Source organism: Mustela lutreola, chromosome 2, assembly GCF_030435805.1.
Source record: "Mustela lutreola isolate mMusLut2 chromosome 2, mMusLut2.pri, whole genome shotgun sequence".
Lineage (NCBI taxonomy): Eukaryota > Metazoa > Chordata > Mammalia > Carnivora > Mustelidae > Mustela > Mustela lutreola.
Genome location: NC_081291.1, coordinates 14,232,906 through 14,260,092, shown reverse-complemented (window position 1 = coordinate 14,260,092; position 27,187 = coordinate 14,232,906). Strand labels below are relative to the sequence as shown.

Here is a 27,187-nt window from a genome sequence, read left to right as displayed (position 1 = left end):
TTCAGAGACAGGGAGACACAGGCAGGCAGACTGAGACGGGTCTCCACGCGCGCACGCCCCGCGGATCGATCTGGTGGCTGCGGGGGTGATCCAAGCCCTCCGTTCCTAGCCTGGGAACCTCGCCTCCCTAACCTGCCCTCTTACGGCGGCTGATCCCCTGCCCGATCGTGGGCAGGGACTACGGCGACCCGGCCCTCACCCACTCCCTCCCCCTTAACCCATCGGAGCTGCCCCGGGCGCCCGGTCCTCCTCTCAGGGTCCTCCGCCCCGACGCTCCAGTCCCACCAAGCGTGGTCGCGTGGGGCTGACTCAGGCGTCGTCACTGCTAGGCCAGAAAGCAGAAGCCAGCGCGGGGAGGGCGCCTCACTTCTCTTGGTCTTCCCAGCCCTGTCTGGGGTAGGGGTGGGGGTGGGGGTGGGGGGGTAAAAGAAAAGCCGGGCTGCTGCTTTCCAGCATCCAGAGCTCGAGGCGGTCGTTGGGGTGGGGTAGGGGGCATGCAGGCCCGCAGGAGCTCCCACGGGAGAGGGAAGCCCGGGTTGGGAGGAAGCCTATACTGTGCATGCATGTCAGGTAGACTGGGGGAGGGGGTTGGTGATGTGGGACCCAGACCTCCTGGAGTCACCAGGTTTGCCTCAGGATTGCACCAGGCACCTCAAGCGCTGGACCCTCAGCTTCCCCTTCTGTCCATGGGCACAAGAGTGAAGCTTGGGGAGTGCAGCTACCCGGAAGGCTCGAGGCAGAAGTAGAGTTGCCCCAGGTTGGGGTGGGGGTGGGGGAAGCCGGTGGAGGGGTGTTGACAGCCGAGGGGAAGGCAGGCAGAGAAGGGCCTAGGCGTGGAGGCTGGGGTGGTGAGGGAATAACCCACATGTTCAGAATTTGCAGGGCCTCAAATGCCAAGCATTACCGGGCACCTGATCCCACGGGAGGAAACACCCACGTCTGGCCCAGATTACAGGCAAGTCCCCAGCTCCTGTCTTCTTCCGGTTTGGGGGAAGCCCCAGCCTGCTGTCTAGAGCAGCAGCCCCAGACTGGGGTTTCTCTCAAGTTCCCACAGCAAAACCCAGGTTCTCTGTGATGCGTCTAAGACTAAGCAGCCCGAGGGCAGTTAGCCCATGCTTGCCCTGTTGCTGGGTGGGACAGAAGCCGTCATCCGAGGCTACTTTTCCCAGGGCTCACTAAGCATGGCCCTGATGGATAGCTTCATGAAGGTAACCTCACTCATTGGGTTGTCCGATCCTCAATCCTTGAGCGACTTCCCCTTGGGGGTTGGGGGAAGCAGATATTGACCCTATTTGATAAGAGGAGTTTGAGGATCAGAGGTGGGGGGTGACTTTCCCCCGAGGTGACATGCCCAGGCTGGTGGTGGTGGACAGACACCTGCAGAGGCCATGTGAGGCCACGTGGGCTGTTATCTTCGGTCTCCAAGCTCCGCCAACTGGGGTCACGGGATCTAGAAAGTGGCCTTTACTCTGTGCGGCCCTTGCGGTGGGTGAAGACCACAGGGGAGATAGCATCGGGGCTGGGGTTCCTCATGCGGCAGTTCCTGACTTGGGCACACAGTAGGGACAGCACTTGGGAAGGCCCGAGGTCTCTGAGGCCGGGGGCAAGGGGGCCAGGTCCTGTCCTTCTGAGATCCCAGCAGAGAAAAGATTAGAGGGCAGCTTTGTTCATTCACCGGCTGCTGTGGGCATGCTGGGCTCTGATGGGTGCCATATGGGGAGAGAAGGGGGGCAGGTTTAGTCTTCTAAGAATGGAAGGGCCAAGACACAGGCACTCTGGGGAGGGGAGGGTAACGAATGTTCCAGGTCAAAGACGCCATGAGGCCCCAAGTCAATGTCCCCCTGGGACCTGGCGGCCTGCACGTCAGGGACAGGTATGGAGAGGAGGTCAGAAGAGAGTCGGCAGGGAGGGGTGGCACTGAGGGCATTAGGACGTGGGGGGGCCTCTCTGGGTGCCAGGGAAGGGGTCGTGCTCTTGCCTCCACCCGACCATGATGCTGCTGCATGTCAGAGGGGAGGGGACTTTCCGAAGGGCCTGGCTGGTGGTGTCTGAGTGCTGGGACTCCAGCCTTGGGGGGCTGGGGCCAGGCCGGGTACTGGTGAAAGGCTGGTGTCTGATGTCTGGGGTGCCTTGAGCAGTGCTGTACTGTAGAGCAGAGCTCAGGGTTTGAACCGTACTGTAGAGCAGAGCTCAGGGTTTGAACCTCTTTGCTGTGTGACCTTGGTTGGGCAAGTCTCTCACCTTCTCTGGTCACAAGCAGCTAAACTGGGTGGTGCTCGGGGAGGGTCGTCAGCCTTCCTTTGCTCCCTGGAATTATAAACCCAGGGGCTAGATGTGTGTGTGACCCTGGGAACGCCGGGGTCCCCAGCACACTGCAGCCATAGAGAAGCCCCCCCCACCACCAACAGAAGCATCCACATGTTCTGTGTTTTATATCCATATCAGTATCAACGTACCATACAAAACCGGCCCGCCAGCCTAGCTGGGCAGGCGGGGGGAGGGGGTTGGGGGTCCGCGGGCAGTGTAGAAAACCAGGGCTCTCGTCCCAAAAGAGGAGAGAAAAAAGGGCTTTACAGTCAAGAAGAAATAAAATCAGAACCCAGGTGATCGAGGAGAAGCCTTGACTCTGCACGGGGTAGAAGTGCCATGGGCAGCAGTGCGGCCGGGCCACCTCTACTTCTGGGAGGCCTGCTGCCGAGTGGAGCGGGCTCGTCCGTTTATTTTTAATTCTTTTCTTTTTTTGGGGGTACTTCTTGGCAGTGGCCCCTTTGTGGGGACGACCAAGTGGTGGTTTCACTTCAGGGTTTGGAGGGGAAGTTGGGGTCTGTGGGGCGGGTCCCGCCCGGCCCAGAATGTCCCGGCCAAGGTGGTTCTTGGATGTGGCCAAGTAAAGTTCCTTCCTGCCGTGACTCCAGGTCTATGGCTTAAAAATTGGGGCACCCAGGCTGGGGCCGCACAGCCCAGGGGCCTCTGTAAACATGGCAGGTGCAGCCAGGTGGGTCTTTGGGGACCCTGGGGAGGGGGGGCCTCTGGTGGGCAGGGCACAGGGTTCAGGGTGGCCAGAGGGCAATGCCTACAAGAGAGGGGCATATGGGGCAGGGGAGGCAGGAGTCCCAACCCAGAGACATGGAGGGCAGAGAGAAGGGCAGTTGGATGGGAAGGGAAAGAGACAGGGAGAGACAGAGAGAGGCTCAGAAAGAGAGAAATGGAGAAAGAGACAGGAAGAGACTCACAAAGGAGAGAGGCAGACAGAAAACCCAAAAGACGGAGCCCTCGGTCGGGTGAGGGGGGGTTGCCTCCCCAGCCTCCAGGCCCTGGGGTGTATCCGCTCTGCGCTGTCCTGCGCCCAGCGCTCAGCGGGCAGGGGGCGGGGGCCCAGGGCCGGGGGCGCGCACCGGGTGGGCGAGCGTGACCGTGAGCGCGTCGTTGTGCTGCACGAGCGAGGCGTGCTGGTAGTGCAGCACCAGCTCCTTCAGCGACCCGTACAGGTTGTAGGGCTCCGCGAAGCCGAAGCCTGTGGCCGTGCGGTAGATGACGCAGTGCTTGGTGTCGCCGTCCACCCTGCAGGCACGGGCAGAGGGGCTGGCGGTCAGGGGGTGGGGGGCGCTCCCGCAGGATTCCCCTGAGTTCCTGCCGTTTCTTTCTGGTGACCTCTTCCCACGACCCTAACCTGGCCCAGATGCCACCACCTCCTGCCCAAATGCGGCCCTAGCTTCCTCCCTTGCCCCCCAACAATCCCTTCTGCCTCTGGCAGCCATGGAGGGCAGGACTCCTTCCCGGCAGATCTTCCCAGAGGTGCAGATCCCCCACCCCTCAGCTCACTCCTGGAGCCCCCACCAGGCACTCACACCACGGAGCAGGCGTAGCAGCCACGCTGGCTGCTCTCGCGGATGAGGAAGGTGCCATCCCGCTTGCCGCTCAGCATTTCCTCAGCCTGTGTCCGGTTGATCTTGCCCACATACCACGTGCGTTCCTCATGGTGGGGCAGGTCGTCCTCATCCTCCATCAGCGCATACTGGCTGTGGGGGAAGCAAGGAGGGGTCCTGGTCACTCACCCCCATGCCTCTGAGGCTCCCCTGTTGCCTGGATAGCGCTCATGGCGAACTCCTACTCATTCTGCAAAACCCCCTGAAAATGGCCCCTCCTCTGGGAAGCCTTCCCTGGCCCCTAGCAGGTAGGGGTTCACTTACTCCTCAGTCTCATTTTTGATCCCCAACCACTCGTTGATTTTCTTCTGCCGGGCGCCTTTCTGAGTGAGCCACCTGGAGGAAGAGGAAAGGTGGGCTTGTTCCACACTGCTGGTAGGGGAAGAGCAGCCGCAGCACAGGCTGACTAGCCCCCAGTGGGCCAGGGCGGGCCTGGCTGGAGGCAAGGGGTGCGGGGGACCGAGGGCCGGTTCTCGGTGCAATGACGCCAGTTGCCACAAGGGGTCAGCCTTGGCTTGGTCAAGGAAAGCTGGACTTACTACTTACTATTATGTGTCTGCTCATTCTTACTGAACCCCCAGAATGCACCATTCCAGCAAGGTCTTATCACCACCAGTCTCACCTGAGGGTTGCATGGCAGTGTGACTTCACACAGGGCAGCTGTCTGTTCTGTACCTCAGTTTCCCTCAGCTATTAAAGGGCAACTTTGCAAAGAACTTTGAGAAGACAGAGTGAGCTCATGTGCACGGGGTGCTCAGCACAGTGCCTGGTACACGGCAGGTACATGTGAGCACCTAAGGCAGGGAGGTTCCCAGGGGGCAGAGGCAGGAGTTGAGCCCAGACTGGGGCTGCTGCAGCCCCAGCACGTACGAGGGCATCCAGTTAGCATTCAGGGAGTCCATCCTGTGGGAGGCTCCCAGCGACCCAGCCCCAGGGGAACAGTGCTCCCATGTCACAGACACCTGGGAGGCTGAGACCCACCCACAGGGAGCCCTGCTGAGGGGGCCAGGAGGGACCTATGGAGAGGGAGGGGGCTCCTGGACAGCTGAGGGGTCTCAGGGGCAAGGTGGGACCACTTGGTGGAGAAAACACAAGTGAGACAGCGGCAGAGATCACCTCACCAGATGTCCCCGAACCAAGGGGCCTGCCGGTGAGCATGGGGCCGGGCACTCACACGAGGTACTGGTCTCGGATCTTGCGCAGCTGCATGAGGTCTGGCTTGAGGCTGTTCATGCGCTTGTCGATCTCCCGGTTGTCTGAGGCCTGCGCCCGCAGCTCCTGCTCCAGCTTTGTGCGGCTCTCGTGGATCTCGGCGATGCGAGACTTGAGCCGCTCTGAGTTCAGCAGGATCCTGGCAGAGGGGCAGCTCTGAGGCCTCAGAAGGCTCCTAGCTTCCAAGCCTTGGCACATGCCGATTTCCCTGACTGCTTGCTAGTGAACTCCTATTCATCCTTCAAAGCCCATTTTTATTTACTTTTTAAGATTTTATTTATTTGATAGAGAGACATCACAAGTTGGCAGAGCGTGGCGGGTGTGGGGGGGAAGCAGGCTCCCCGCCAAGCAGAGAGCCCGATGCAGGGCTCGATCCCAGGACCCTGAGATCATGACCTGGGCCAAAGGTAGAGGCTCAACCCACTGAGCCATCCAGGCATCCCAAGTCCATTTTTAAATGATGCCCCTCCTCCTGGAACTCAGGCTGCCCAGTGTTTCCTTTCTTTTCCCACTTGCCTATGCCAGATCAGGTGGGGCAGGGCAGGGCAGGGGAGGCAACTCACCTCTGCATCTCCTTCTCATTGCCCTCACGTCGGAAGCGCTCCAGATATTCCTTGCTACACTTCTCTTGTGTCTGGCCCTGCTCTTCAAAGATCTTGATGGTCTCATTGAAGGCCTCGATAGCTGTGCGCTTCATCTGCAGCTCCTGCGGGAACGGGGGCGAATCTCAGCTTCTGACAAGACTCCTGACAAGCCCCTCATGGGGGGCGAAGGCAGAGCCCACCTCTGATACGGAGACTTTGCTCAAGCTGTTCCCTCTATCAGGTGCCTCATTCCTCTAGCCCCTACTGTACTCAACGAACTCCTATTCAGCCTTCAGAACCCCACTCCCCAAACCCACTCCTCCTTAGCGCTGCTAAGAATTAAAGACAGATCTAGTTGCAACATACAGTTCACGGGGCCTCTCAGGGTAGATGCTCTGCGGAGTACTTTCTATACATCATCTTGTAGAACCTGCCAACAGCCTCCTACAAAGTCAGAACTATTCATGGGGAAACAGACTCAGGGGCTCTAAGTCACTTCCAAGATCCTGATGTTCATAACCAATCTTGGACAGGCATCTTGTCCACTCAGAGCTTCAGTTGATCCATCATGTAAAACGGGGACAAGAAAGAAATTTCTTGGGGATAACAGGGGAGACAGAAATATTCTCTGCCTGAGATGGGATGTCTGGTCTGAATAAGCTACATCCCAACTTTTGAAAGGTAATTTATTAACAAAGTCCTCATGTGACAAAACCGTCCTCCCTCTTTCCTGTTTTAAAAGACCCTGCCCTTTCCCATGACCTCCTGACTCTGTTTCTGTCAACTCTCATCAGGTTACTAGCTAGCACTTTGAATAACATCCAGGTTGAAGGGCCAGGAGAAATAGACCTGCGGCCCCAGTTTACAGTTCCAGATGGGGAAAGTGAGGCCCAGGGAGACTCAGAGGCTCAAGGAGACACTCCAAGGTCCTGACTTGGCTGTTCCCCAGGGCGTTGGCTGGTGCTTTCTGATCAGTTCTTTTGTGTTTTTTTGAAAACATTGATTTCTGTCCTGGGCACTACATGGCTGCTCTGTGACCTGGAAGCAGGTGTCTGTCCCCAGGGCCTCGCCACTGCCCCTCGGTGCCTGTGGTACCTGGGAGGTGCGGGTGTACTCCTCATAGAGCTGGTCGTACTCGCGGCTCTTGTCCTGGTACTGCTGGTGGTAGACTTTGAGCTGGGCACCCACCGCCTCCACACTGTCCTCCTTGACAATCTGGTCCTGGGGAGAGCCGGTGTGATCAGAGAAGCTGCCGGGGACACTTGGGCCCACGACTGGAGCCGCCCTCCCTGGCCACAGACCTGCTGGTACTTGGACACGGGGTAGAGGAGCCGGGTGTCCAGCTTGGCATTGTACTGGGCCAGCGACTCATGGCGGTAGTGGGTGATGAGGTCCACAACAGAGCAGAAGGTGAGAGGCTCCGAGAAGCCGTAGTGCCCGTCGCGGTGGAAGACTTTGATCAGCTTGTTGTTCCCGCCTTTCCTGGGGGCAGGAAGGGGGTCAGCAGCCAGGGTGACCCCCAGCCATCCTGCTAACTGTACCTATCCCGCTCCCCATGCCATCCCCAGTCCTCCTGACCTGGTAGCCTCCCTTGCAGCTCTCACACCCAGTCACCCTGAAGGGACAGGCCCCCACCTGAGGGTCAGCGTGTACTCCCCTTGGATCTTGCTAGATGCATCTCGGACCAGAAAGGTGCCATCAGGCGTGTCCCGGAGCTTCTCGTTCACCTCCTCCCTGTGGCGACACCCAGGATTGGGGGCGCCCGCCCAGAGACCCTGCCCTCCGGGCCCTGCCCGCCTCGTGGCCCATCCCCAAACCCTACCTGGAGATGTCACCCCAGTACCACTCCGCGTCCTGCAGGGAGGGTGGGCTTCCCCCATTGGCCAGGCCTGCAGGGGCAGGCTTTGCTTTGGGGGGTTTAGGAGGCAGCGCTGAGGGACAGGAAAAAATGCACATTGAGTACCGACTGTATACTGTGGCTAGCTCCTACTGCAACAGACCTTCTGGGTATCGGCAAGGCCCTGAGTTAGCATTCGAGGTTCCCAACAATAAGAGATAATATGGGGACAGGGGTCACCTGGGGGCGCAACCTCCTGCTCCTCCAGATGTTCCTGAAGCAACTTCTCCACCAGCAGCACCGGGAAGTCAGGGCTGGACTCAGTCCTGGGGGGAAGGGGAGTGCAGTGGGTAGGGCCTGAGGTGCACCTGGTCCTGCACCGTGTCTGCACGCCTGGGGCAGCTGGACGGGAAAGCAGGTGTAGGGAAGAAGGGCAGATGACAGGCAGGTGTGGGAAACCAACTCCTGTTTATGTATATGCAGCAAGCACTCAATAAACGTTCGTACAACGAACGCACAGGAGTCCAGCACCTGTGGTGGTGGGGAGCAGAAGCGATGGGACACCTACCACCCATGTGCCTTCCCTCTGGTCTGGGTCCCATCACTCCGTCTTAGGCCTGCTGGGGTCTTCCTGGGGCCCAGGTCCCAGCCTCGCTATCCTTTCTGGCCTGCTGTCACAACAGCTCTGTCCTCTTTCCCCCCAGGGCCCTGTTCGCAATCCTTTAACTTGGTCTGGACCCCTGCCAGGCAGAGGCTCTCGGGCCCTTCCTCCATTTAAAGCCCCACCCCTTGCTAATCGGGCAGAGGCCCCGCCCCCTCCGTCAGCTCACCCGTCGGGCGCGCCCCCTGGCGGCGGCGAGGGAGGAGGCGCCCGCAGCAGCAGCGGCCCGAAGGTGGCGCCCAGGGCTCGCACGGCGGGGCCCGGAGCTGGGGCGCGTCGGGCCACCCGGCCCAGGTGCTGAAGCAGGAACCGTAGGGTGAGCGCGCGGTGCAGTGGCAGCGTCGGGGGCTCCAGCGCAGGCCCCACTGGCCCCGCGGCCTCTGCGGACAGACGGCCAGAGCAGGGTGAGCCGGAGTCGGCTCCTGTCTGCCGCAGCCCCCTCCCCAACCGGGCTTCCCGCCAGGCTCACCCCGCAGGGCCCGGCGTGCCTCGGCCACGGCCTCGGGAGTCACGAGGGGCGCGGGCAGCGCCAGCAGGAAGCCCTTGACACCGTCTGTCAGGGCTGCGGAGTCCCACTGCTCCACGTCGCTCAGGGACCAGTCTGCAGGTGCAGGGGGGGCATGTCGGCCGTGATGTCCGGGCCAGCTGTCCCCCCACCCCTGCCCATCGAAGCTTCCCCTTACCTGTGCGCGGGGCAGGCAGTTCAGGCCTGTAGAGGGATTCACTGTCTAAACCTGGGGAGAAAGGGGAAAGGGTGGATCAGCTCTACCCCAGGTGGCAAGTCCAGCTCGAAGATGGTTCCTGGACCCGTTTGTGGGGCCTGGGATGGCTATTCAACCTCCCAGGGATAATTGGAGGGGGCAGGGGAGAAAGATGGTGCCAGAGGGCACAGTACATGCAATGGAGGGTCTGGTGACATTCCCATCCACATCCTAGGAGTCACTACTGCCCCGACTCAACATGGGGACCCAGAGCATCCAAGCTCAGCTTCTTTCCACACAGAGTGTCTGGCAGCCCCCTGAAGGAATGAGTTGCCCATCACCAGAGGTAAGCAAGAAGCATACAGGGGTTCTAAGTGGGCTGAGGCTCACCTGTCCGCTCAATGGCCTCCACCAGCTTCACCAGGATCGGGGGAGCCACATCAGGTGGGGAGAACTGCTCTGGCAGGTCGGGGAGAGTGAGGCCTGGCAGAAGGGGATGGCGTGTTGGTGGGGTCCCTGGAAGGCCCCCATCCCCTTTCTTTGCCTGGTGGACCTCAGCTTGGGCAGCTCCAGGTAGGGTCTGGTCTAAGCAAGTGCCTGACATCTGCACCACCATCCTAGGGAAGCCAAAACCTGGCTGGAGGGGCTGGGAGGGCTGAGTTGGTGGTCAGCAATTTTCTGGGTTAAAATATCAGTTTACACAACTTCAGAGACTAAGTATAGTGGGTTGATTAGTGTCCCTCAAAATGATATGTCCACATCTTAATCTGATTCGTGTGACTATGACCTTACTATGCAGATATAATGAAAATAAGAATTCTGAGACAAGATCTTAGATTCTGGGCTCTCAACCCAATGACTGGTATTTTTATAAGAAGAGAAGGCCACATGAGGATAGAGGCAGAGACTGGGGTGATGCGGCCGCAAGCCAAGGGACACCTGGAGGTACTGGAAGCCGGAGGAGGCAAAGAACCATCCACTCTGAGAACCTCCAGAGGGAGCAGGGCCCCGCCGACACCTGGATCTTGGGCTTCCGGCCTCCAGAATATCGAGGAAGTAAACTGTTGCTTGAAGCCATCGAGCTTGTGGGCGTTCAGGAGAGCAGGTTCAGGGGCCTGCCAGGGCTCTGCTGTGCAATCTAGGGCCCAGCACTCGCCCTCTCTGTGCCTCAGTCTCCTCAAGTAAGAAACTTGCTCACGGTGTCCTCTCTCCCTCCTCCGTGTGAACAACAAAGTGGTTGAAAAGAATAAAAGGACGAAATCCCTCTGTGCGTCAGAACACCTCATTCCGAGGACCTTCCTTCATTCTCTAAGTCATCTTGTCTTAAAAAAAAAAAAAAAAAGTATTTCCCCCGTTTTTAACAATGCTGAAAGCCCTCTCAGCAGGTGCCAGGGGCCTCCATGGCCCTGCGTTTCTCGCTCCACCGGGCCCTTTGTGTGCAGGCGCGCTCTGCCTGCCCGGACACCGTCTGATGCGGCTTGGCCCTCGGCAGGGACGCCCTGGCATAGAGCAGGGGCAAGCCCAGGCCTGCGGGGCGTCCCTGAGTGACAGGCCAGGTGGTGCCTCAAGCTGGAGAAAGGCCCAGCTAAGTCCAAAACACTGAAGGGGAAAAAAAAAAAAAAAAAAGGAGAGAGAGAACAAGGGGAGAGCAGGCGGGTGACGGAGGGGAAGGCACGGTTCTAAAATCTGCCTGTGATGAGTCTGCACAACGGGGAGGGAAGACTCATCAGAACATGTGTCACGCCCATTTTATGGATTGGGACTGAGGCTGAGAGAGGGAGCAACCTCCCTCTGGGGGCCCAGATGACACTGTTCTGCACTCAGCTCCCGGTGTGGGGTTGAGTAGAGGAAACACAGGCGGCCACAGCATGTTGCTGGGTGGTCCTAGGACCCTGGAGGGGCCGGGCCTGAGCGTGCAAAGAACCAAGCCTTCTAGTTGCCAGATGAGGAAACTGAGGCCCCGGGGAGGGCTGGCCCCAGCGGCTGTCACACAACCCTGGAGGATTTGGAGGGCGGGGCCAGGCAGCCACCCGGAGTGGGCATGTGTGTGGAGGCTGGACGGAGGCCAGGCAGAGGAGGGAGGCGGCTGTTACCAGGGGGAGAGGCAGCTTTTGGCTGGGAGCCCGGATGGGGCCGCCTCCTGCTCCTCCAGGCTGAGGCGGGACATAGGCCCCAGCCCTGGAGGCACCAGATGCTGCAAACCGTCGCCTCCATGCCTCCCATCCGGCCCCATGCTGTGGGGCTCTGGCATGACCCTCTTGGGGTACCAGGGTCCCTCTGGCACAAAACCAGGCAGGCCAAAGGTCAGGACCATGGTGCTTCCCAGGGCCTTGGCCTTCACCGGGGGATGGACCCCGAGTGCGTGGTTTGACCCCTTTGCACCTCGGTCTCCCTATCTGTACACGGGGCCTCCCTAGGTTGTTGTGAAGGTTGGTGCAGACTACCAGGCACTGGGAACTTGGCCTCCTCCCCACAAGCTGAGCCTCAGTTTCCCTGGCTGGAACCCATGCACTCTGCCCAGCACACAGCAACTGCCACATACCCTGAGTGCCCTCAATTCTTCCCTCCCAGCACATCCCTTGGAAGTGTAGATGGCCAAGGATCTTCGGGGAGGGATATGGGGTCCTCACGCTGCATGGCCCCAAGGGATCAGTCCATCCTTTTTGGCCTTGTGGCTCCCTTCATTTTGGAAACCAGGTAACAAAGGGGGTTTCTCAAGGGACTCTATCTGCAAACTGAGGGACGAAGCTAAGGTGAACCTCTGAATCCTACTGAACGCTCCCCACTGTCATCAAAATCAATCCCACAGAGTCCCTGAGGCACAGCCCCGCTGCCCTTCCCCTCCCACTCCACTCCGCTGGCTGTTCCCCGAACCTGCCATTACATTCCTACCTCATAGCCTGGAGCCCTTCACCCTCAGCTCTCCCCACTGAGGCTCCTTCCCCACAGCATTTTTCATCACCTAATCACATCCTTGTCACTTCTTGAACAGGGAGCCCCGCAAGGGCAGGGCCAGGCCTATGCCCCCCACTGTGTTCCCAGTGCCATGAATGGAACCCAGCCCTGACAGCAGCATAGTCAACACTTGTCAACTGACCAAATGAGCTTATTCCTCCTCCTCTGGAAGACATGCCACTGCCTCATGAGAAAGAAGAGGAAATTGAGGGTCTGAGGGGACCCCATCCCTGCCAGGGCCCCTGCCTGCTGCTCACCTGGCTCAGGGGGCCCATCCCGGGGCCTGGCGGGCAGTGGGCGGGGGCCACGTGGACGAGGGCCAGGCCGGGCCAGGGCTACAGGACCCAGGAACTCGACGTAGGTGCCAGGGAAGTCACCTCGTTGCCGCGTGCGCTCATTGAGGCCAGGCATCCAGCCCACGCTCTGTGGGCAGCGCTCGTTGCCCTCAGCCACGCCCAGCACCTGCAGGGCTGCCCGGCTCACCACCAGCACGTCGCCCGGCAGCAGCTCCAGGTCCTCCGGCCGCTCCCGGCGGAACGGGTACAGTGCACGGTACTGGAAGCCCTCGGCACCGGCCATGGCTGGGCCGGGTGGGGTCTGGACGGTCAAGCTGCTGCTCGGGGCCCCAGTGGCCCCATCAGCTGGGCCGAGGGCTGGGAGGGTCTGCTGAGTCGGCCTGGGGCACTGAGACCACTATTTCTACTGAGAAGTTACAGGTGACCGCGGGGGGGTCACTCATGCCTTGCTTCCCACCATTATTCCATGACCCTGAAATGGGTCACTCATTGCTCGGTCCACCATTCGTCAGCTGGTGGGAGGGGGTCGGCAGCGTGGTCTCAGCTCACTCAGCCGCTGCGTCCCCCCTCAATCCGTAGGGCAATGCCAGGCTGCTCACTCCCTCACATGGGGGGCCATCGGCGCCCGAGGCTGGCGGCTCTTCCGGCTGCGCCAGACGAGGGGGCCGAGGGCACAGGCTGTCACCATGCTTGGCCAGGACGCCGACCTAGGGGGGAGATGGGCAGGGTGGCATCAGCCAGGTTGGGCTCCTCCCACCCCCCACCCCCGCCCCAGAGATGGGCCCCAATACAGGGTCGCAATCCCCTGACTCACTAGGTAACCTTGGGGCAATCCAAGCCCCTCTCTAGGCTTGTTTCCCCAGCTGTAAAATGGGTGTAACAACAGCCCTGCCTTGGGGGTCCCTGCGAGCAGAGCTTCGAGGAACCTGCCCCAGGCATAATGCATGCTCAGTAAACCAGCTCTTCCTTGCCCCTTAATTACAGATGGAGAAACTGAGGCTCAGAGCTGGAGGTCTTTGTTCGATCACTCAGTGCACCAGGAAGCCAGGACTCAAAGACCGGGATCCACCCAACCTCAAGGCCCAGAATGGATTGCAGGAGGCAGGAGGCAGCAGCCACATGGCCAGGTGGTTATGCCCACAGTGGGTGGAGTGTGATGGGGAATTCTCAGGGTACTGTGGGAGCCCGAGGAGGGGCTGGGCCACTTAAGCACAAGAGGAGGCAGTAAGGAAGCAAAGAGGTAGGAAAGCCGGTCCAGGCAGAGGCCCCAGCACAGTCAAAGGACTAAGAAGTGAGTCCAAGGTCTCTGCAGGGGAGAAATGAAGAGAGGGGACCATGTCCCGGCTTGACTAAATGAGGGGCCTAGAGGAGGATCTCAAAACATGAGGAGGGGGGTCATGGGAGATCAAGGGGATCTTGGCCCCAAGGGAGACATGGAGCCAGGAGAACGTGAATGGGAGGAGGGCATCACAGCTGCCAAGGGGGCAGACTGCTGGATGCAGGGCGATGCTCAAGCCCCAGGAGTCCCAACTTTTGGGGAAACAGCCCACCACACATAGCATTCCCAGTCTCAGTCCTGCAGATTCAGTTCTCCAGAGAGTGGGTAGTGGGGGAGGGCATGCTTTTTTAGAGGGTAGGTCCTCACAGAGGCAAGGAGACAGCACCGGCTAGAGGAAATAGTCCCTGCAAAGGCTTGACAGCGGGAAGTTGCTTGCCAAGAGTTCAGGTTGGCTTTTATAAAGCCACCAAGTGTGGACCACGCTGGTGCTCGAGTGCCAGAGAGCAGGTCGGGGCTTTATATCCCCCGACCACGAGAGCCTCGGAAGGTGTTGGAGCAGGGAGCAGAGGCTCCACATTCCGGGGTGCCCAAACTTACCTGCTTCCTGATCTCCCCCCCGCCCCGTACTCCCATTCTACAAGTGGGGAAACTGAGGCCCAGCGAGGGGACATCCAGGAAAGCGCCTGGATCCGCTTGCCTGCCCGCCTCCGCGCTCCAGCATGCACAGGTTTGCACACGCCCCAGTGTGTGCGCCCGGGAACCAGCGCTCCCCGAATCCAAGAGGCGGGGTGGAGGGGCTAGGCCTGGCCAGGGGTTTGGCGGCTGGACGCAGGGCCCGCGCGCGCTCATGCGTGTTCAGACGCGCACGCGGGCCTCCGTGGACCCCGCAGCCTAGCCCGAGCAACGCAAGCGGAGTCGACCCCCGACCCTCCTGCATCCCACTATGTCCCACACAATGCCTGGGTGCCCCTCATTACTGCTCGACGCCCCACTCCAGGCAGGGCCTCCTTCCATTCGGGGCCGCAGCCCCAGCCCCTTATCTCGGCCTGCGAGCATTCCGTTCCCCTCCCACAGTCCCGGGCAGGCAACACCGCTGCCAGGTCGAGCCCGAGGCCTCCCTCCCGTCCCCTGAGGCCCCCAGTTCCCGCGGGACGCGATGCAGCTCGGAGGCTGCGTTCTGACTTCCACCTCGGCCCCACATTCTGCTTAGGAGCCCCGCATCTGAGCGCACGCCAGCCCAGCCTGCCACACCGGCCGGCCTGGACTTACCTGGTCGCGGCCGCCACCGCCGCCGAGGCCGCCGTCACACCGAGCAGAGGCCGACCCGTGGCTCCACCGCGGCCGCCGTCGCCGCAGCCCCGGGATCCCCGCCTCCGCCACCGCCGCCGCGGTTCCGAACAGCCGGGCCCGCCCCCGGCGGAAATGGCCGAGCGCATTCGGGCCAGGCGGGCGAAGCGCGGCGGAGGCGGAGCCTCGGGACGTCCGAGTATTTCCGGAAAGAACCGAACATACTCCCGCGGGACTGGCGGGTAGAGGCTGCCACGAGATCGCCGATCATTTCCGGAAACAGCCGAGTGCAATCGGGTCAGCTAAGCCTCTCCCCGGCTGGGCTGGGCTTTGAGACGACGGAGCAATTCCGGAAATCGCCGAGCGCCTTCCAGCGGGACTTACGGAACAGAGGCTGAGCCTCCAGACTGCGGAGAGTTTTGAAAAGAACACTCGTGTGCTCGGACCCAGATAGAGGCCCTGGAAGTTTAGATCCACAGGCTGACCACTAACTTCCGGAACTTGCCAAGAATGGATAACTCCAGAGGGCGATTGAGGTGGACCGAGGCTCAGGGAAGGAACGTCGGATGGAAGAGGAGCTCGCCACAGAAAGCTCAACTTTTCAGGAAAGCGGAACAGGCCTGGGTTGAAGGCGTTTCCATGGCAACCTAGAGCTTGTGGGACCAGCTGAACGAACGCAGCCCTGCGATCGCGAGAACACGCCCAACAAGAGCCTAGATGTGGACGAGTGTTTCCGGAAATAGCCGAAGACACTCGGGGACGGGGGCGTGGCCAAAGGTTTCTGGTACCACCCGGAGCTCAGGAAGTAACCCAAAGCACTAGAGCTGAGCTGAGTAGGGGGATTTGGGCGGGGGAGAGGGGGTTTGGTGGTGGGGTACAGTCCAAGCAAAAACCTGTATACAAAGGGCACAAAGATAGTTTATTTACTTAACATAGCTCAGGGCCCCAGATCGCTGTCTGGATGAAGATTTTAAGGGCAGAGCCTATGATGGGTATTCAGGGAGAGGGCAGCAAGAGGCCAGGGACCTGAGAAGGCATCAGGGAGATACCTCATTGGTGAACTCCTGTGCAGCCTTCAGAACCCCTGTAAATGAAGCCACCCGGTCCCCACCGCACTCTCTCTTCCCTTACCCCTTCCTTTGCCCCTCACAAATCCAGACACTGGACCTTTTTGTAAATGTGGGCTTTTATTCACGGTCAGCTCCAGGATGGAAAGAGGGAGCAAGTCATGCACAGCCTCGGTCTAGCTCCAACACCAGACAGTGCTGGGTGGGGGTCTCTGGGAGGGATGCAGAGTGGGCTGCAGTGCCTGGAAAGTGCCCTTACCATGTGGGGGCACAGTGATCTTGCCAGGCACCTCCAAATAGGAAATGGAGGTTCTGTCTGACATGCCCAGTGGGTCATATAGCATCCTAGGGAAGAAAGCTGGAGATGGGAGTCAGCTGTATGTGGCACCAGACTCTCCATTCAAGCTCCCTTCTTGACTAGGCCCATCAAAGGGCCTGGCTGCATGATTTTTACCATGTGATTTGTGGGACAAGTCTCCACTCCTCACCAGGCCTCAGTTACTTGACTGTAAAATGGGGATGACGACACCACCTGCAGCCTTCTCAAGGCTGGCTGAGGAAGAAGCCACGAGTAAAAGCGTTTGGCATAGAGTAGATGCTGAATAAATAGTCATTGGGATTAGTTTTGTAAACACAAGGAAACTGAGGCACAGAGCGGGAAAGCCATTTTCCCAGAGCCACACATGGAAGCCAAGATTCAAACTTGGGCCCCACTGCCCCCCAGTTGGGTTTTCTCACTTGAATTTCAATCTAGGAAGGCTGTGACACATGGAGGTACCACCCCCTGCCATGGGGTGTTTCAGACACATCACGGTCAAGGGTTCACCCTGGTGGGCATCAAGCACATGAAATCTTGTGCAGGGTGGACATTCTTCTGCCCTGGCAGTAGTACCCTTGGAGTCCTGAGTCTCCCTCCCAGAGCATCTGTGTCACCCTGTGGGATGGAGGACCCCTCTGCCTAGATCGGTCGAACTCCTACTCATCCATCAAAGTCCCAGTTTCCACACTCCCTCCTCTAAGCTGAAGCCTTCAGGACTAGAAACAAACTCTAGCAATAGACTGGCCTAAGGATGGAGGCTATGATAGTGAGAAGGAGCTTCCAGAATCCAGTTCATCATTGCCATTGCTTGTTTTGTGGTAGAGGGGAATCAGTTGTAGACTCTCCAAACTGGGCCCAGACAGGTAAGCTTGCCTGTATCCCCTCAGATCAGTGGGTCTTGGGCCAGGATGGGATCAAGTAACACACACACACACACATACAAAACTAAAAAAATACAGGAAACCTAGAAAACACGAACATACATGACTTGTCCAAAGTGCTTCCTTCTCAGCCCAGGGGGCAGCGTCTGCAAGGGGCAGGACCCGGGCAGCCGCCTTCACAGTGGCAGCTCAGTCTACCCAGCGCTTATAAAAAGTAATAAATTAGTCGCAGGGATTTGCTGCTATTTACAATGCCACCCTCGTTCCCCATTTCGGCCCCTACGGCCCCTGATCTGCACCAGAACATGAGGGAGGTGCGGTCTCTGCCTTCCAGTAAGGACCGAGATGGGTTCTCGCCTTCCAGGTGTCTTAAGTCTGGTGGCTCAGTCTCCATCCAGAAGTCACTTTATGGAAAACACATTGCACAAAAAAAGCCCAACTCCTAGGCCAGGGAGAGGCCAGGTGGGAGGGATCAGTCCTTCCCGGCAGGTCCAAGAGTTCCCAGCACAGCCTCAGCGCCCTCCACGGCAATCTGTGGTACAGAGGTGAGTGGTCCGGTGGCCTCCTCGGGTGGCTCATCAAAGCTCACCTCCTGCACAGCCTCCTGCTTCTTGAAGGAGTCTCGGCGCTCGGACAGGTGTAGCCGCCGCATGACCACCAGCTCTGAGTCTGGCCCACGGCCGCGGCGCCCTGACTCCCCATCCAGCCGTTCGCCAGAACCCAGCTTATCAGCTGACTGCCCCCGGCGTAACCGCGGAGATCGGGCAGGTGCCGGCGGGTGTCCGGGGAGGGGTGAGGGTGAGCGGGGTGGGGGCACAGGCACGGGTGGGCAGGCCAGTGGTGAGGGCGGGATGCTGCTGGTAGACTTGCGGCGGCCAGTCTTGGGGCGGGGGGGCCCGAGCTTGGCGGCCAGGCCATGCAGGGAGCTAGGGCGGGTGTGGCCACTGGCGGCAGGAGAGGCAGGGCTGCTGGAGCTCGGGGAGACACTGGGAGGGGATGTGGTGTCTGTGGGGGACAGATGAGGGTCAGGACCACCAGCTTCAATGTCTCTAGCCTTGAGGTGGGGCTGAGCACACCTGCCAAAGCCCACGTCCTTCCCCATGGCTACCCAGAATGTCTGCTTTTCTTGCCTCCTATTCTGTGTGCAAGTTGTTCCCTTGTCTTGGATATGGTGAACTCCTACTCATCCATCAAAGCCCTAGTTCCTATCCACCCACTTCCCATCTAATGACCTAGTTCTCAAAAGGCCGAAGATATGCTCCACCCCATGAAGTCAGAGTGAGCCAGAGGGGTAGCAGCTGGGGTGCCCCGGCCCCCTGGAGGCCTTCCCTGCTTCCCCTTTGGGTTGCCCCAGCCTATTCCTCCCTTCAGCTGAATGCTAACCCAGTGAGGCTGGGGGTGTCTGTGTTTGGCTGTCTCATGGACTGGGGTGCTCAGCATTGGGCCAAGTCACCCTTTCCTACCCCAGAATGATCTTTCTAAAACTCAGATTCATCTAAAACATGCACTCTTCTGCTCACACACCCTCCATGGCTCCCAACTGCCCACCAACATAAGCCCAGCTCCTTGGCCTGACCCATCTCCCAACTTCCTCCCTCCCCATTCTTCCCCTGTTTTCACAACCCTTCTGTCTGCTGTTCGTGATGCTCCCTTGGCTGGGGGCGGGGTACACTCTCCTTTGCTCTCACGCCTGTCTCCTACCACCTCTAGGCTGCCTGGAAAGGCCCTTCTGGGGGCCTTATTTCCCACCTCCTGTCCTTCCCTCCTTTAAACCCAGCTGGCTCCCTCGATGGCCCCGGGCACCACAGACCTGAGCTGCCCCCGGGGAGCGCACGTACCTGTACCTGCTGGGACATCGGGAGCTGGGCTGCGGCAAGGCGTGGTGGGGCTGGGGGAGAGGCTGTGGGTGGGCGACCCTGGGAGGCTCTCGCTGGACGACAGGGAGTGGTGGAGGCCGGAAGAGAAGCTGCGGCTGGTATGCAGCACAGAGGACTGTTTTGAGATCTTCTTGAAGAGCGACTTCCGCCTGAGGGTGAGAGAGCCTGATGCTTCAGAACCCGCGCTCGCCTCCCCACACCCAGCAGCCTGGGGAGCCCACCCGGGTCCTCCACCAACACTCCGTGGAGGGCCCACCCAGCGCTCACCGGTCCTGCGTCTCCCGCCGGCGGCTCCGCTTGCTCCGCCGCGCCATGCGGCCCTTGGCCACATTCTTCCGGGCGGGGCCCACCTTGATGGAGGTGTTCTCCAGGGCGGTGGTCCGGAGGGCGATCTTGTTGCCGCTCTGCCGGCGGGGACAGTGAGGGGTGACCTGGGTGCCTCCCATCTAGGGAGCCACCTGCCCACCTGTCTCCTCATCCACTGAAGCTCCCGATCTTATCTACCCACTTTTCGCCTCATGTCCACCACCCAGTGGACCAAAGGTACATGTCCATCATCTGTGTGCCCACGCAACCAGCCGCCCGCCCCCCACCTGCCGGTCCTAGGAGCTATCCAGGCAAGGCCCTGCCTCCTGGCCTGTGCCCGCCTCCCCACCCCCAGGCCTCAGCCCCTAAGGACGCATGGTTTGAGGAAGACAAAGACAGTACAGATACCCCCAGCCTCAAATGGTTGAGGTAAGCCAGAGGGAGAGCCGGGGGGAAGGGGACAAAGAAGGCGGTACAACCTGGGCAGAGGGGAGGGGACCTGCAAGGCCTGGAGGTGGGACCAGGTGTGGAAAGGTGTGGTTCTGGGGCAAGAACCTCAGAGTCTGGAGCTGTCAGGGGGTCACAGGAGCAAAGCAGAGTGTCGAGGTCAGGGGCAGGGGTTCTGGGAGCCCCAAGGGTGGGCAGCAGTAGGGGGCTGCACCTTCAGCAGCAGCTCAACGACGTCCATGTGCACCAGCCCCAGGACGGACTCGCCGTTGATGTGGGTGATGAGGTCCCCAGCTCGCAGGCCCGCCTCCTGGGCAGGGCTTCCCTCCTCCACGTTCTGGGGGTGAGGGTGGATGGCAGCGTCAGTGGTCTGGGGCCCCGCGGCTGGAGACCCCATGCCACCTGAGTCAGCCAGGGGAGCTCAGCGAGCTGCTGCCGCCCATGCTGTTTCCTTGACGTTGCAGGCTGTTCAGAGAGTGACCAGTGGAGAGGGAACAGGCCCTGGGCTGGGGGGAGGCAGGACGATACCCCACTCCGCACCTGCAGGCATGGGGTGGGAGCTTTGTGCCCCACTGAGGTCTCTCTCTCTCTGTCCGTCCCTGTGTGTCTTGCCCAACCCCCCTGCCCATAAAGAAGAGGGACAGCAAAGGCCCAGGTGGCCCCAGCTCCCTGCCCTGGACTCCAAATCTTGCAGGGAATGAGCCTGCCTTCCTGAGACTAGAGAGGGCAGCTCCAAAAGTGAGGCACCTTGGCAGGGGGAAGCTAGACTCAAACCAGTTCCCGCTTTTCCTGCTCACCCCACGGCCAACTTACCCAGACGACGTGGTGCACAGTGTAGACATCGCTATCGCCCATGTAGACGCGGATGGCCCGTAGGCTGAAGCCATACTTCTTGCCTGAGCTGTGGATGACAATGGGGGGCCGCAGGCTGCCACACACAGGGGACGGGTCTCGGCTCGGAGAGGAGTCTCGGGATGACGGGTTTGAGGACAGTGAGCGTGGGGACAGAGGGCTCATGAGGGGGCCGCCGCTGCCATCATCTGCAGGACCAGGGTTGGGAGGGGGTCACTCCCTTGCAGGGACCAGGGTTGGGAGGGCACCCCCCACCCCCACCAAGCTGATCACTCTGGCTGCTTTGCTGCTGTTCCAATGCCCCAAGCACGGTCTCCCTATCTGGCTTCTGCACAGGAATGCCAGTCCCCCAGCTCTCCCTGGGTCTAGCTGCGGCCCCCTGTCCCATGGCATGGCCCCAACCCAGAGGTCGAAATAGACGTGGGCAGGCAAAGACAGACAAGGCTGGGCCATGCGCGGTACCGGCTGTGATGATGAGGGATAGGGCGGACACTGAGGCAGACTTGGGCACGCGGCCCCCGCTGGGGGAGACCCGGGACTTCTCGGGAGCTGGCTCTCTTGAGCCCCCAAGGCGGCGGCCCCGCCCAGCATCCAGGGCCCGCGGTGTCGAGTGTCGGGCTCCAGTGCTGTTGCTTCGCAGGCGCGCATGGCTGAGGGCGGCTGTGTCAGCTGGGGGTCAGCACGGTTGGGGGTTAGCCTGGCCAGTCTCATCACTCTGCCCCTCTGCCCTCAGGGAGCAAAGCTCCTTCCTCTCCAGTCGGCGTTTCTTCAGGCAGTTCCCTCTTCCTACACTTCCTTCCTGCCTTGCTCTCCCTGGAAAGCTCCACTCTCAAGTCCCCTCCTCTGGGAAGCCTTCCCCCACCCCTCACACCCCTACATCCCTCTCAGAGCTCCCCAGCCTCCTCCCCATTCCAGTCCCATCCTGACCCCGTGAAACTGGGGGTATCACGCCGGAGTAACACTGAGGCCTGAGGCCTCTCTGAAGCCCTGGCCTTTCCTATCTTAAAGCCTTTGTTAGGCATGTGAATGGTCTCTCTGGAGAGCTCCTATTCAGCCTTCAAAGCCCATCTCAAATAGTCCCTCCTCTGGATAACTTTCTACAAAACTATCCCTCTCATCCGGGACCTCACCTACCAGAAAGGCTTGAGGGCTTGGACATCACAGGGGTGGCTACTGGGGGTGGATCAGGCTCCCCCAGAATGAAGATGGGCCTCTTGGGGCCCACAGAGGCTGTACTGGCTCCTTCATCCTCTGACGAGAAGGCAAACTTAGGCATTGTGTCCAGGCTAATAGTATTCAAGAGGGATGGGCTGGGCCCCCGCTCAGGCTGGGAAGAAGACGACTGGCAGGAAGAACCAGAGGATGTCCAGGACCGTAGCCTGCAGCAGAGAAGAGCTAAAGTCACACTTGCCAGGTACCCTGGCCCCAGGACACCCAGTCACCCCCCGCCCCCAGTGGCCATATTTTAACTTCCAGCTTAGAAACAGAGGTAATCTGTAAATGCAAGTGAGTTCGCTGTGCATGCTGGGTCTTCTGTCTGCCTGAGGAATTTGTGTCTTTTATTAAAATCCAGCTTCCAACACTCATCCTTTAGCAGACATTGATTATTTTTCTGTTGAGTCTGGTCTTTGGGGAATGAATAGGAGTTCGTTAGCAAAGGATATTCTGGTGGAGGGAACAGGGCCAACACAGTATGGTCACGCCGCTGCGCTATGCTCGCTGTGGTTAGAGACACAAAGCCCCTGGCCACATTGACGGGGCTTGAACACGCCGGCCCATGGGTTTGACCCTTTTTGACTGGGCCACTGGGAAGCTTTCTAGTGGCTCCAGCCCCCGGTGGGCTGGAAGGCTGGATCTGCGCATGCTCCCCGGCCCACCTACCGGATCTCTGTGCTCAAGCCAGTGCTCAAGCCCGTGCTCAAGGCGGTGTTCAAGCTCAAGCGGCGGCGGTAGTCCACCTCGCCGCTGCGCTCCCAGCCTTCCTCCCGGTCCTCGCTGAAGCTGCGTTCAGCGAAGGTTGGGGTGGGCTGAACAGCCAGGAACTCGGAGCTGCTGTAGACCTGGCAACAAGAGAACACACCAGTAAGGACAAGGAGACAGGCAACCACACCCCCGGGGAAGAAGAGCTCGCTGAGTCAAAAGCTTCCTATATTCCCCATGCTTCCCTGTGAGTCGTTTCCTTCCATCCATACCCGCCACATCCCGAAGAATAGAGGAGTCTTTAGCCCACTGTACAGATGGAGAAACTGAGGTTCAGAGGGGCCTGGCTACCAATGGGGCCCCAGCTGGGAGTTTCTGCTGCTGATCAGGGCACTCCGCATGGGGCTCAGGCCCGTAAGTGGCACAGTTTTTTTCATCCAGTTACAAAGGAAGGAGGCCCTGAAGCTGGCGAGGCTCTAAGGTGAGACCCAGCAGAGCAGCACTGCTTACAACGACCCCAACGCGGACGCATCCCAAATGTCCATTATTGGAGGGGTGAACACAGTGGGGCCCATCCATACAACAGACTGTTACTGGGCCATAAAGAGGAACGAAGCTGATATGCGGTCTACAGCGCAGATGAGCCTGGAAGATGTCGGGCTGAGAATGCAAGAGGCCAGACGTGTTATGGGATTCTGGCTCGGTGAAAGATCCAGAACAGGCAAATCCAGAGACAGAAAGATTAGTGGTTGCAGGGGCAAGGGGCCAGAGGAGGAGGGCAGGGGAGTGACTGCCCCTGGGGTGACAGGAAGGTTCTCGAGCTAGACCAGAAGTGATGGGGGTCCAACATTTTGAATGTACTAAAGAACACTGCTGCGCCCCCAGAATGAACATCTCGCCAGGCTTCCAGAGCACTAGCAGTGTCTGGGGCCCCCGCCCACCTTGCTGAACCGGTGGGAACAAGACGAGAACTGAGGGATCTCTGTGGATGATTCCTCATCGTTGGTCTCCTCATCCTCCGAGCCCAGGTGGCGGTACCGTTCTGAGCGTGCTGTGGGAGGGAAAGGCACATGCAGCCCACCCGATGCCCAGAGGTGGCTGCAAAGGCTGTGGGGGTGATGTGTGGAGGGCATCCTAGGCAGGGAGACACTGTCAGGGCAAAGGCATTGAAGTGGGACCGTGTCTGGTGTACTCAGGGATCACAGGATGCTTGAGCGGCAGACTACATGGCAATAAACCCCAGCTGTGTCCCTATGATCTGTGGCATCGTGGGTGGGAATTCTTGTGTGTGGCCCTCTGTATCCTCACCTTTGGGATGGGTCACCCAGAATTAGGGAATTCTGTGCATCTTAAAAGGATGCTCCCCTTTTTACATAAGAGGAAACAGATGCTCAGAGGACCTCTGACATGCCCAAGATCATACAGCAAGTTCTGGAAGAGGAATTGGGAGACGGACGGCCTTTCATCTATTTGGCTGGAACCCCAAGTAGGCAAAGGAAGACTCGTCTGAGCCCACCCACAGTGGCAGAGGGACACAGCAAAGCGCCCTGCCCTCTTGTTTGACAGACAGGGCTCCCTGTCTGGTCAGGGCTGGACACTGAGGAGGCTGAACCTGCTGGGCAAGGGTGTGCACACTCAGCACCTCGGCTTCCTCTCCCGCAACCAGGAGGATGCTGTGGCCTCCTGAACCCAGATGCACAGGAAACCAGTCAAGTGGGGAGCAGCTGCCAGCAGACATGCTCTAATTTCTCAGAAAGCTCAGGAAGTCAGAAGCTCCAGGCTCAGGGTGAGGCACTTGGGTGGAGACCCTGGCAGACACCCCCCTCCCTGTCTCAGGAGAATGTGGGATGGCAGAGCCTACCCCCTCAAGCTGCACTTACTGTCAAAGTAGCTCGTGTCGTCCTCGGCTTCAAGCTGTGGCACAAACTCAGCTTTGTGTCGCAGGAGCCCAGCCCAGTCCAGGGTCCAGAAGAAGGGGTGCTGCTTTACCTCATGGGTGCCCCCTGCAGACATGTCCAGCTTAGCCCTGCAGGTCCCTGTCCCCACTGCTCCCTGGGCTAGCTATGAGCCCGAACTTGGCCAACACAGAACCATGAAGGTGGCTATGGGAGCAGCCGCTGTTTCATAGCCTGAAGAGGGACAGAGCTGGGCCTAGAACCCAGGCCTTGCTCTTGCCTCTGCTGGATTCTGAGATCCCACCACCTGGAGAAACCGCAGAGCCCCAGGAGGGCTTCCTTCCCAGGCTTTTTCCGTGTATTTCAACTCCATGGAGTAGAGCCGGCGGCATGAAGATATCCTATTCCCCAGCCTTAGCCCCTATGCTTCTCCCCAGTGGCTAAGCTTCATCAAGAACGTGACCTATAGTGGCTCCAAGAGTCTCAAACAGTCCCTTAACCATTAATTAGATGGCTAGGGAAATCCAAACAGTGGGATCCAGTGGGCTGGGCCTCTGAGGACCTTAGGACATAGACTATGGTGACCTTGCAGGCTCCCATACTTGGCCTCAGTGCCCCTTGTCTGCATCAGACCCAGCTATCTGCAAGTTCCTGGTGAACTCCTATGTATCCTTCAAAACCCCAGCCCCAAGTCCCCCTCCTCCATGTAGCCTCTCAAAATAGAGTTCTTGCTTACCCCCCACCTGGGCCCCCACCCCCCACATTCACATACCAGTGCCCAGACGGTCCAGTGGGCTCTGTCGGAGAAGCCTGGTGATGAGGTCCTGGGCATCAGCTGGGAGGGCCTCATCCCCTTCTGGCCACATGATCTCATCTAAAATGAGGAGCGAGGAAAAAAAAAATGAAATAAATTAATAAGCTGAAATAAATAGATTACTAAAATGAAATAAAATAAGAGGGAGGGAGAGCGTGAGGATAGCCCTTTGTAGCAACTCCCCCACCTCCCCTCTCTCACTGCACACCAAACCAGCAGCCTCCTCTGTCCCCTCAACGCCACCAGGCTCGGTCCTGCCCACAGCCTTTGCTCTGGCTGCGCCCCTCTACCAGGGCTGCACCCTTCTCCTACTTCTGCGGCTCCCTCTTGCTCCTTTAGGCTTTGCTCACACGTCACCTCGGAGGCCTCTGTGACCCCCTATTTAAGGCAGCCCCTGTCACGTCTAGTACCTCATCCCTTCCCCTCTCCCTGCTTCTTTTCCTTGGCATTTTTGGTATCTGATGTCCCGTAATTTGCATACCGATCTCCCTCACTGTCTGTCTTGCCCTTGGCCATGTCCCCAGTGTCTGGTTGGGGCAAGGCACCCTGAAGGGGGTGCGCGGCTGCTGCCCAGAGCCCCGGCAGGGTGGGGTAAGACTCGAACCGCGGCCATGTGGGGAGAAACGCACCACTGACCACCTGGCCGAAGAGTTCCTCGGGGGTGTCTCCGAAGAAAGGCACACAGCCCACCAGGAATTCATAGAGGACAACGCCCATGGCCCACCAGTCCACTGGCTTCCCATAGCCTTGGCGGAAGATCACCTCGGGCGCGATGTACTCAGGTGTCCCGCACACCTGGGTCAGGCAGAAGGGGGAGGAGGAGGATGGCCTCCAACTCCAGAGAGGCCGCGAGAGAGACAGCGGCCAAGGCCAGGCTGTGCACCGGGGTGGAGGTGCTGCAGGGTCTCCCCATGTCCCGAGGGTCGGGGTCCAGACAGAGGGAGGTGGTCCCACCCCTGGGGCCACTGGCACATCCGCACACCTGCTTGTCCACGAACTCCCGGGTGTCCTTCTCGATGTGACCCTCGTAGAGGTTGGTGGCCATGCTCATGAGCCCAATCTTGGACAGGCCGAAGTCAGTCAGCTTGATGTGGCCAAGCGAGGTGATGAGCAGGCTGCGGGCGGGTAAGTGGTGTACTCAGGGCCGGAGGGAGTCCCCCCTGAGGTGCCTGGTGCCTGCTCATGCTACCCCGGAACCTGGTGCCACCCCAGCTGGGCGGAGGTCCAGCCAGGGAAGCTTCCTGAACGCTGGCACGTTCTCATAATAACCAGTAGGTTCTTAGGCGGTATTTCAAATCTGGCAAACACCTTGGTGCACCTACTGCATGCTTCTGCTGTTGCTACTGAGCACCTACTGTATACACCACTTTTCAAATATAAAATTCCTAAGAATCACTCCGTCTCCCCACTGTGTGTTAAAACACCTGTACCCCTACTGGGGGGGGATCTACAATGTATTTTTGTACACGTGTTCGTTCTTTTTAACAAACGAAACCCTTTCAGGCACTTATTGTTTACATTCCCTGTTGAACAGTGAACAAAGCTTGAGGAGCTGCTGTATACAGAAATCTTTCTATGCACTTCCCAAGAGGACCCACTTTTGAAAACTTGTACACCTACTGTGTACCCTGCTGCTGGAGTTTTCCCATCAGCTGAAGTACATACACATTTTCCTAGGTTGTAGAACGCCCCCCACCATCTTTATAAAGTCACATTTTCACGTACCTCCTGGTACATGGGCTGGTTCATTTCTAGAGAACTCACTGTGTAGATCCAAGTGGTCTGATAAACCCTTCATTTGGCACATCCTGTGTACCTCGACTCTATGAAGAAACAACTCCCTACACCGACTATGTGCAGACACTATTTTTAAACACAAGGGATGTTTCCTGAGCAACTACTCTGTACACCAATCAAGGAAAACCATTTTGGTGTAGCCGCCAGGTACAGTTAAAACCAAGGGATTGGGGCCCGAGTGGCTTAGTCGTTTAAGAATCTGCCTTCTGGGGCACCTGGGTGGCTCAGTGGGTTAAGCCGCTGCCTTCAGCTCGGGTCATGATCTCAGGGTCCT

The 27,187-nt window shown here is 59.2% G+C and overlaps 2 protein-coding genes and 1 long non-coding RNA gene across 19 annotated transcripts in view; 1 reads left to right on the top strand and 2 right to left on the bottom strand.

Annotated features, from left to right (window-relative positions):
- The first annotated feature begins 789 nt into the window (after positions 1 to 789).
- On the top strand, positions 790 to 10,197 carry LOC131823756 (uncharacterized). The gene is made up of 3 exons (XR_009350658.1): positions 790 to 1,208; positions 9,157 to 9,267; positions 9,721 to 10,197. It is a non-coding gene; the product is annotated as an uncharacterized LOC131823756 (long non-coding RNA).
- On the bottom strand, positions 2,416 to 14,868 carry PIK3R2 (phosphoinositide-3-kinase regulatory subunit 2). Its single transcript, XM_059160512.1, has 16 exons — positions 14,721 to 14,868; positions 12,134 to 12,879; positions 9,312 to 9,404; positions 8,904 to 8,954; positions 8,690 to 8,821; positions 8,390 to 8,600; positions 7,800 to 7,885; positions 7,545 to 7,653; positions 7,358 to 7,456; positions 7,024 to 7,204; positions 6,818 to 6,943; positions 5,702 to 5,844; positions 5,101 to 5,277; positions 4,191 to 4,262; positions 3,849 to 4,019; positions 2,416 to 3,561 (listed from the first exon to the last, which is right to left on the bottom strand). The coding sequence occupies exons 2-16, from the start codon at positions 12,453 to 12,455 to the stop codon at positions 3,354 to 3,356; spliced, it is 2,181 nt and encodes a 726-aa protein (XP_059016495.1). The 5' UTR covers positions 12,456 to 12,879; positions 14,721 to 14,868; the 3' UTR covers positions 2,416 to 3,353.
- Positions 14,869 to 15,644: 776 nt separating this feature from the next.
- Positions 15,645 to 27,187, bottom strand: part of MAST3 (microtubule associated serine/threonine kinase 3) — a 37,630-nt gene continuing 26,087 nt past the window's right edge. For all 17 annotated transcript variants that reach the window (XM_059160504.1, XM_059160505.1, XM_059160493.1 and 14 more), the window contains 13 exons: positions 26,099 to 26,231; positions 25,746 to 25,911; positions 25,075 to 25,176; positions 24,288 to 24,410; positions 23,349 to 23,458; positions 22,369 to 22,547; positions 21,622 to 21,866; positions 20,950 to 21,156; positions 20,449 to 20,675; positions 19,850 to 19,972; positions 19,150 to 19,286; positions 18,844 to 19,031; positions 15,645 to 18,010 (listed from right to left, as the gene is read on the bottom strand). In XM_059160504.1, coding sequence (XP_059016487.1) covers positions 17,478 to 18,010; positions 18,844 to 19,031; positions 19,150 to 19,286; positions 19,850 to 19,972; positions 20,449 to 20,675; positions 20,950 to 21,156; positions 21,622 to 21,866; positions 22,369 to 22,547; positions 23,349 to 23,458; positions 24,288 to 24,410; positions 25,075 to 25,176; positions 25,746 to 25,911; positions 26,099 to 26,231 — 2,473 coding nt within the window. In that variant the 3' untranslated portion in view covers positions 15,645 to 17,477. The remainder of the gene's footprint in view (positions 18,011 to 18,843; positions 19,032 to 19,149; positions 19,287 to 19,849; positions 19,973 to 20,448; positions 20,676 to 20,949; positions 21,157 to 21,621; positions 21,867 to 22,368; positions 22,548 to 23,348; positions 23,459 to 24,287; positions 24,411 to 25,074; positions 25,177 to 25,745; positions 25,912 to 26,098; positions 26,232 to 27,187) is intronic.

What these genes read in the sequence shown, in the direction of transcription:
- PIK3R2 (XM_059160512.1), bottom strand. Translation starts at nt 12,455, where the DNA reads ATGGCCGGTGCCGAGGGCTTCCAGTACCGTGCACTGTACCCGTTCCGC. An exon ending in GGATGGGCCCCCTGAGCCAG is followed by an intron (nt 9,405 to 12,133) that starts GTGAGCAGCAGG and finishes CCCTTCTGCCAG; the next exon opens with GCCTCACTCTCCCCGACCTG. An exon ending in ACTGCCTGCCCCGCGCACAG is followed by an intron (nt 8,822 to 8,903) that starts GTAAGGGGAAGC and finishes CTGCACCTGCAG; the next exon opens with ACTGGTCCCTGAGCGACGTG.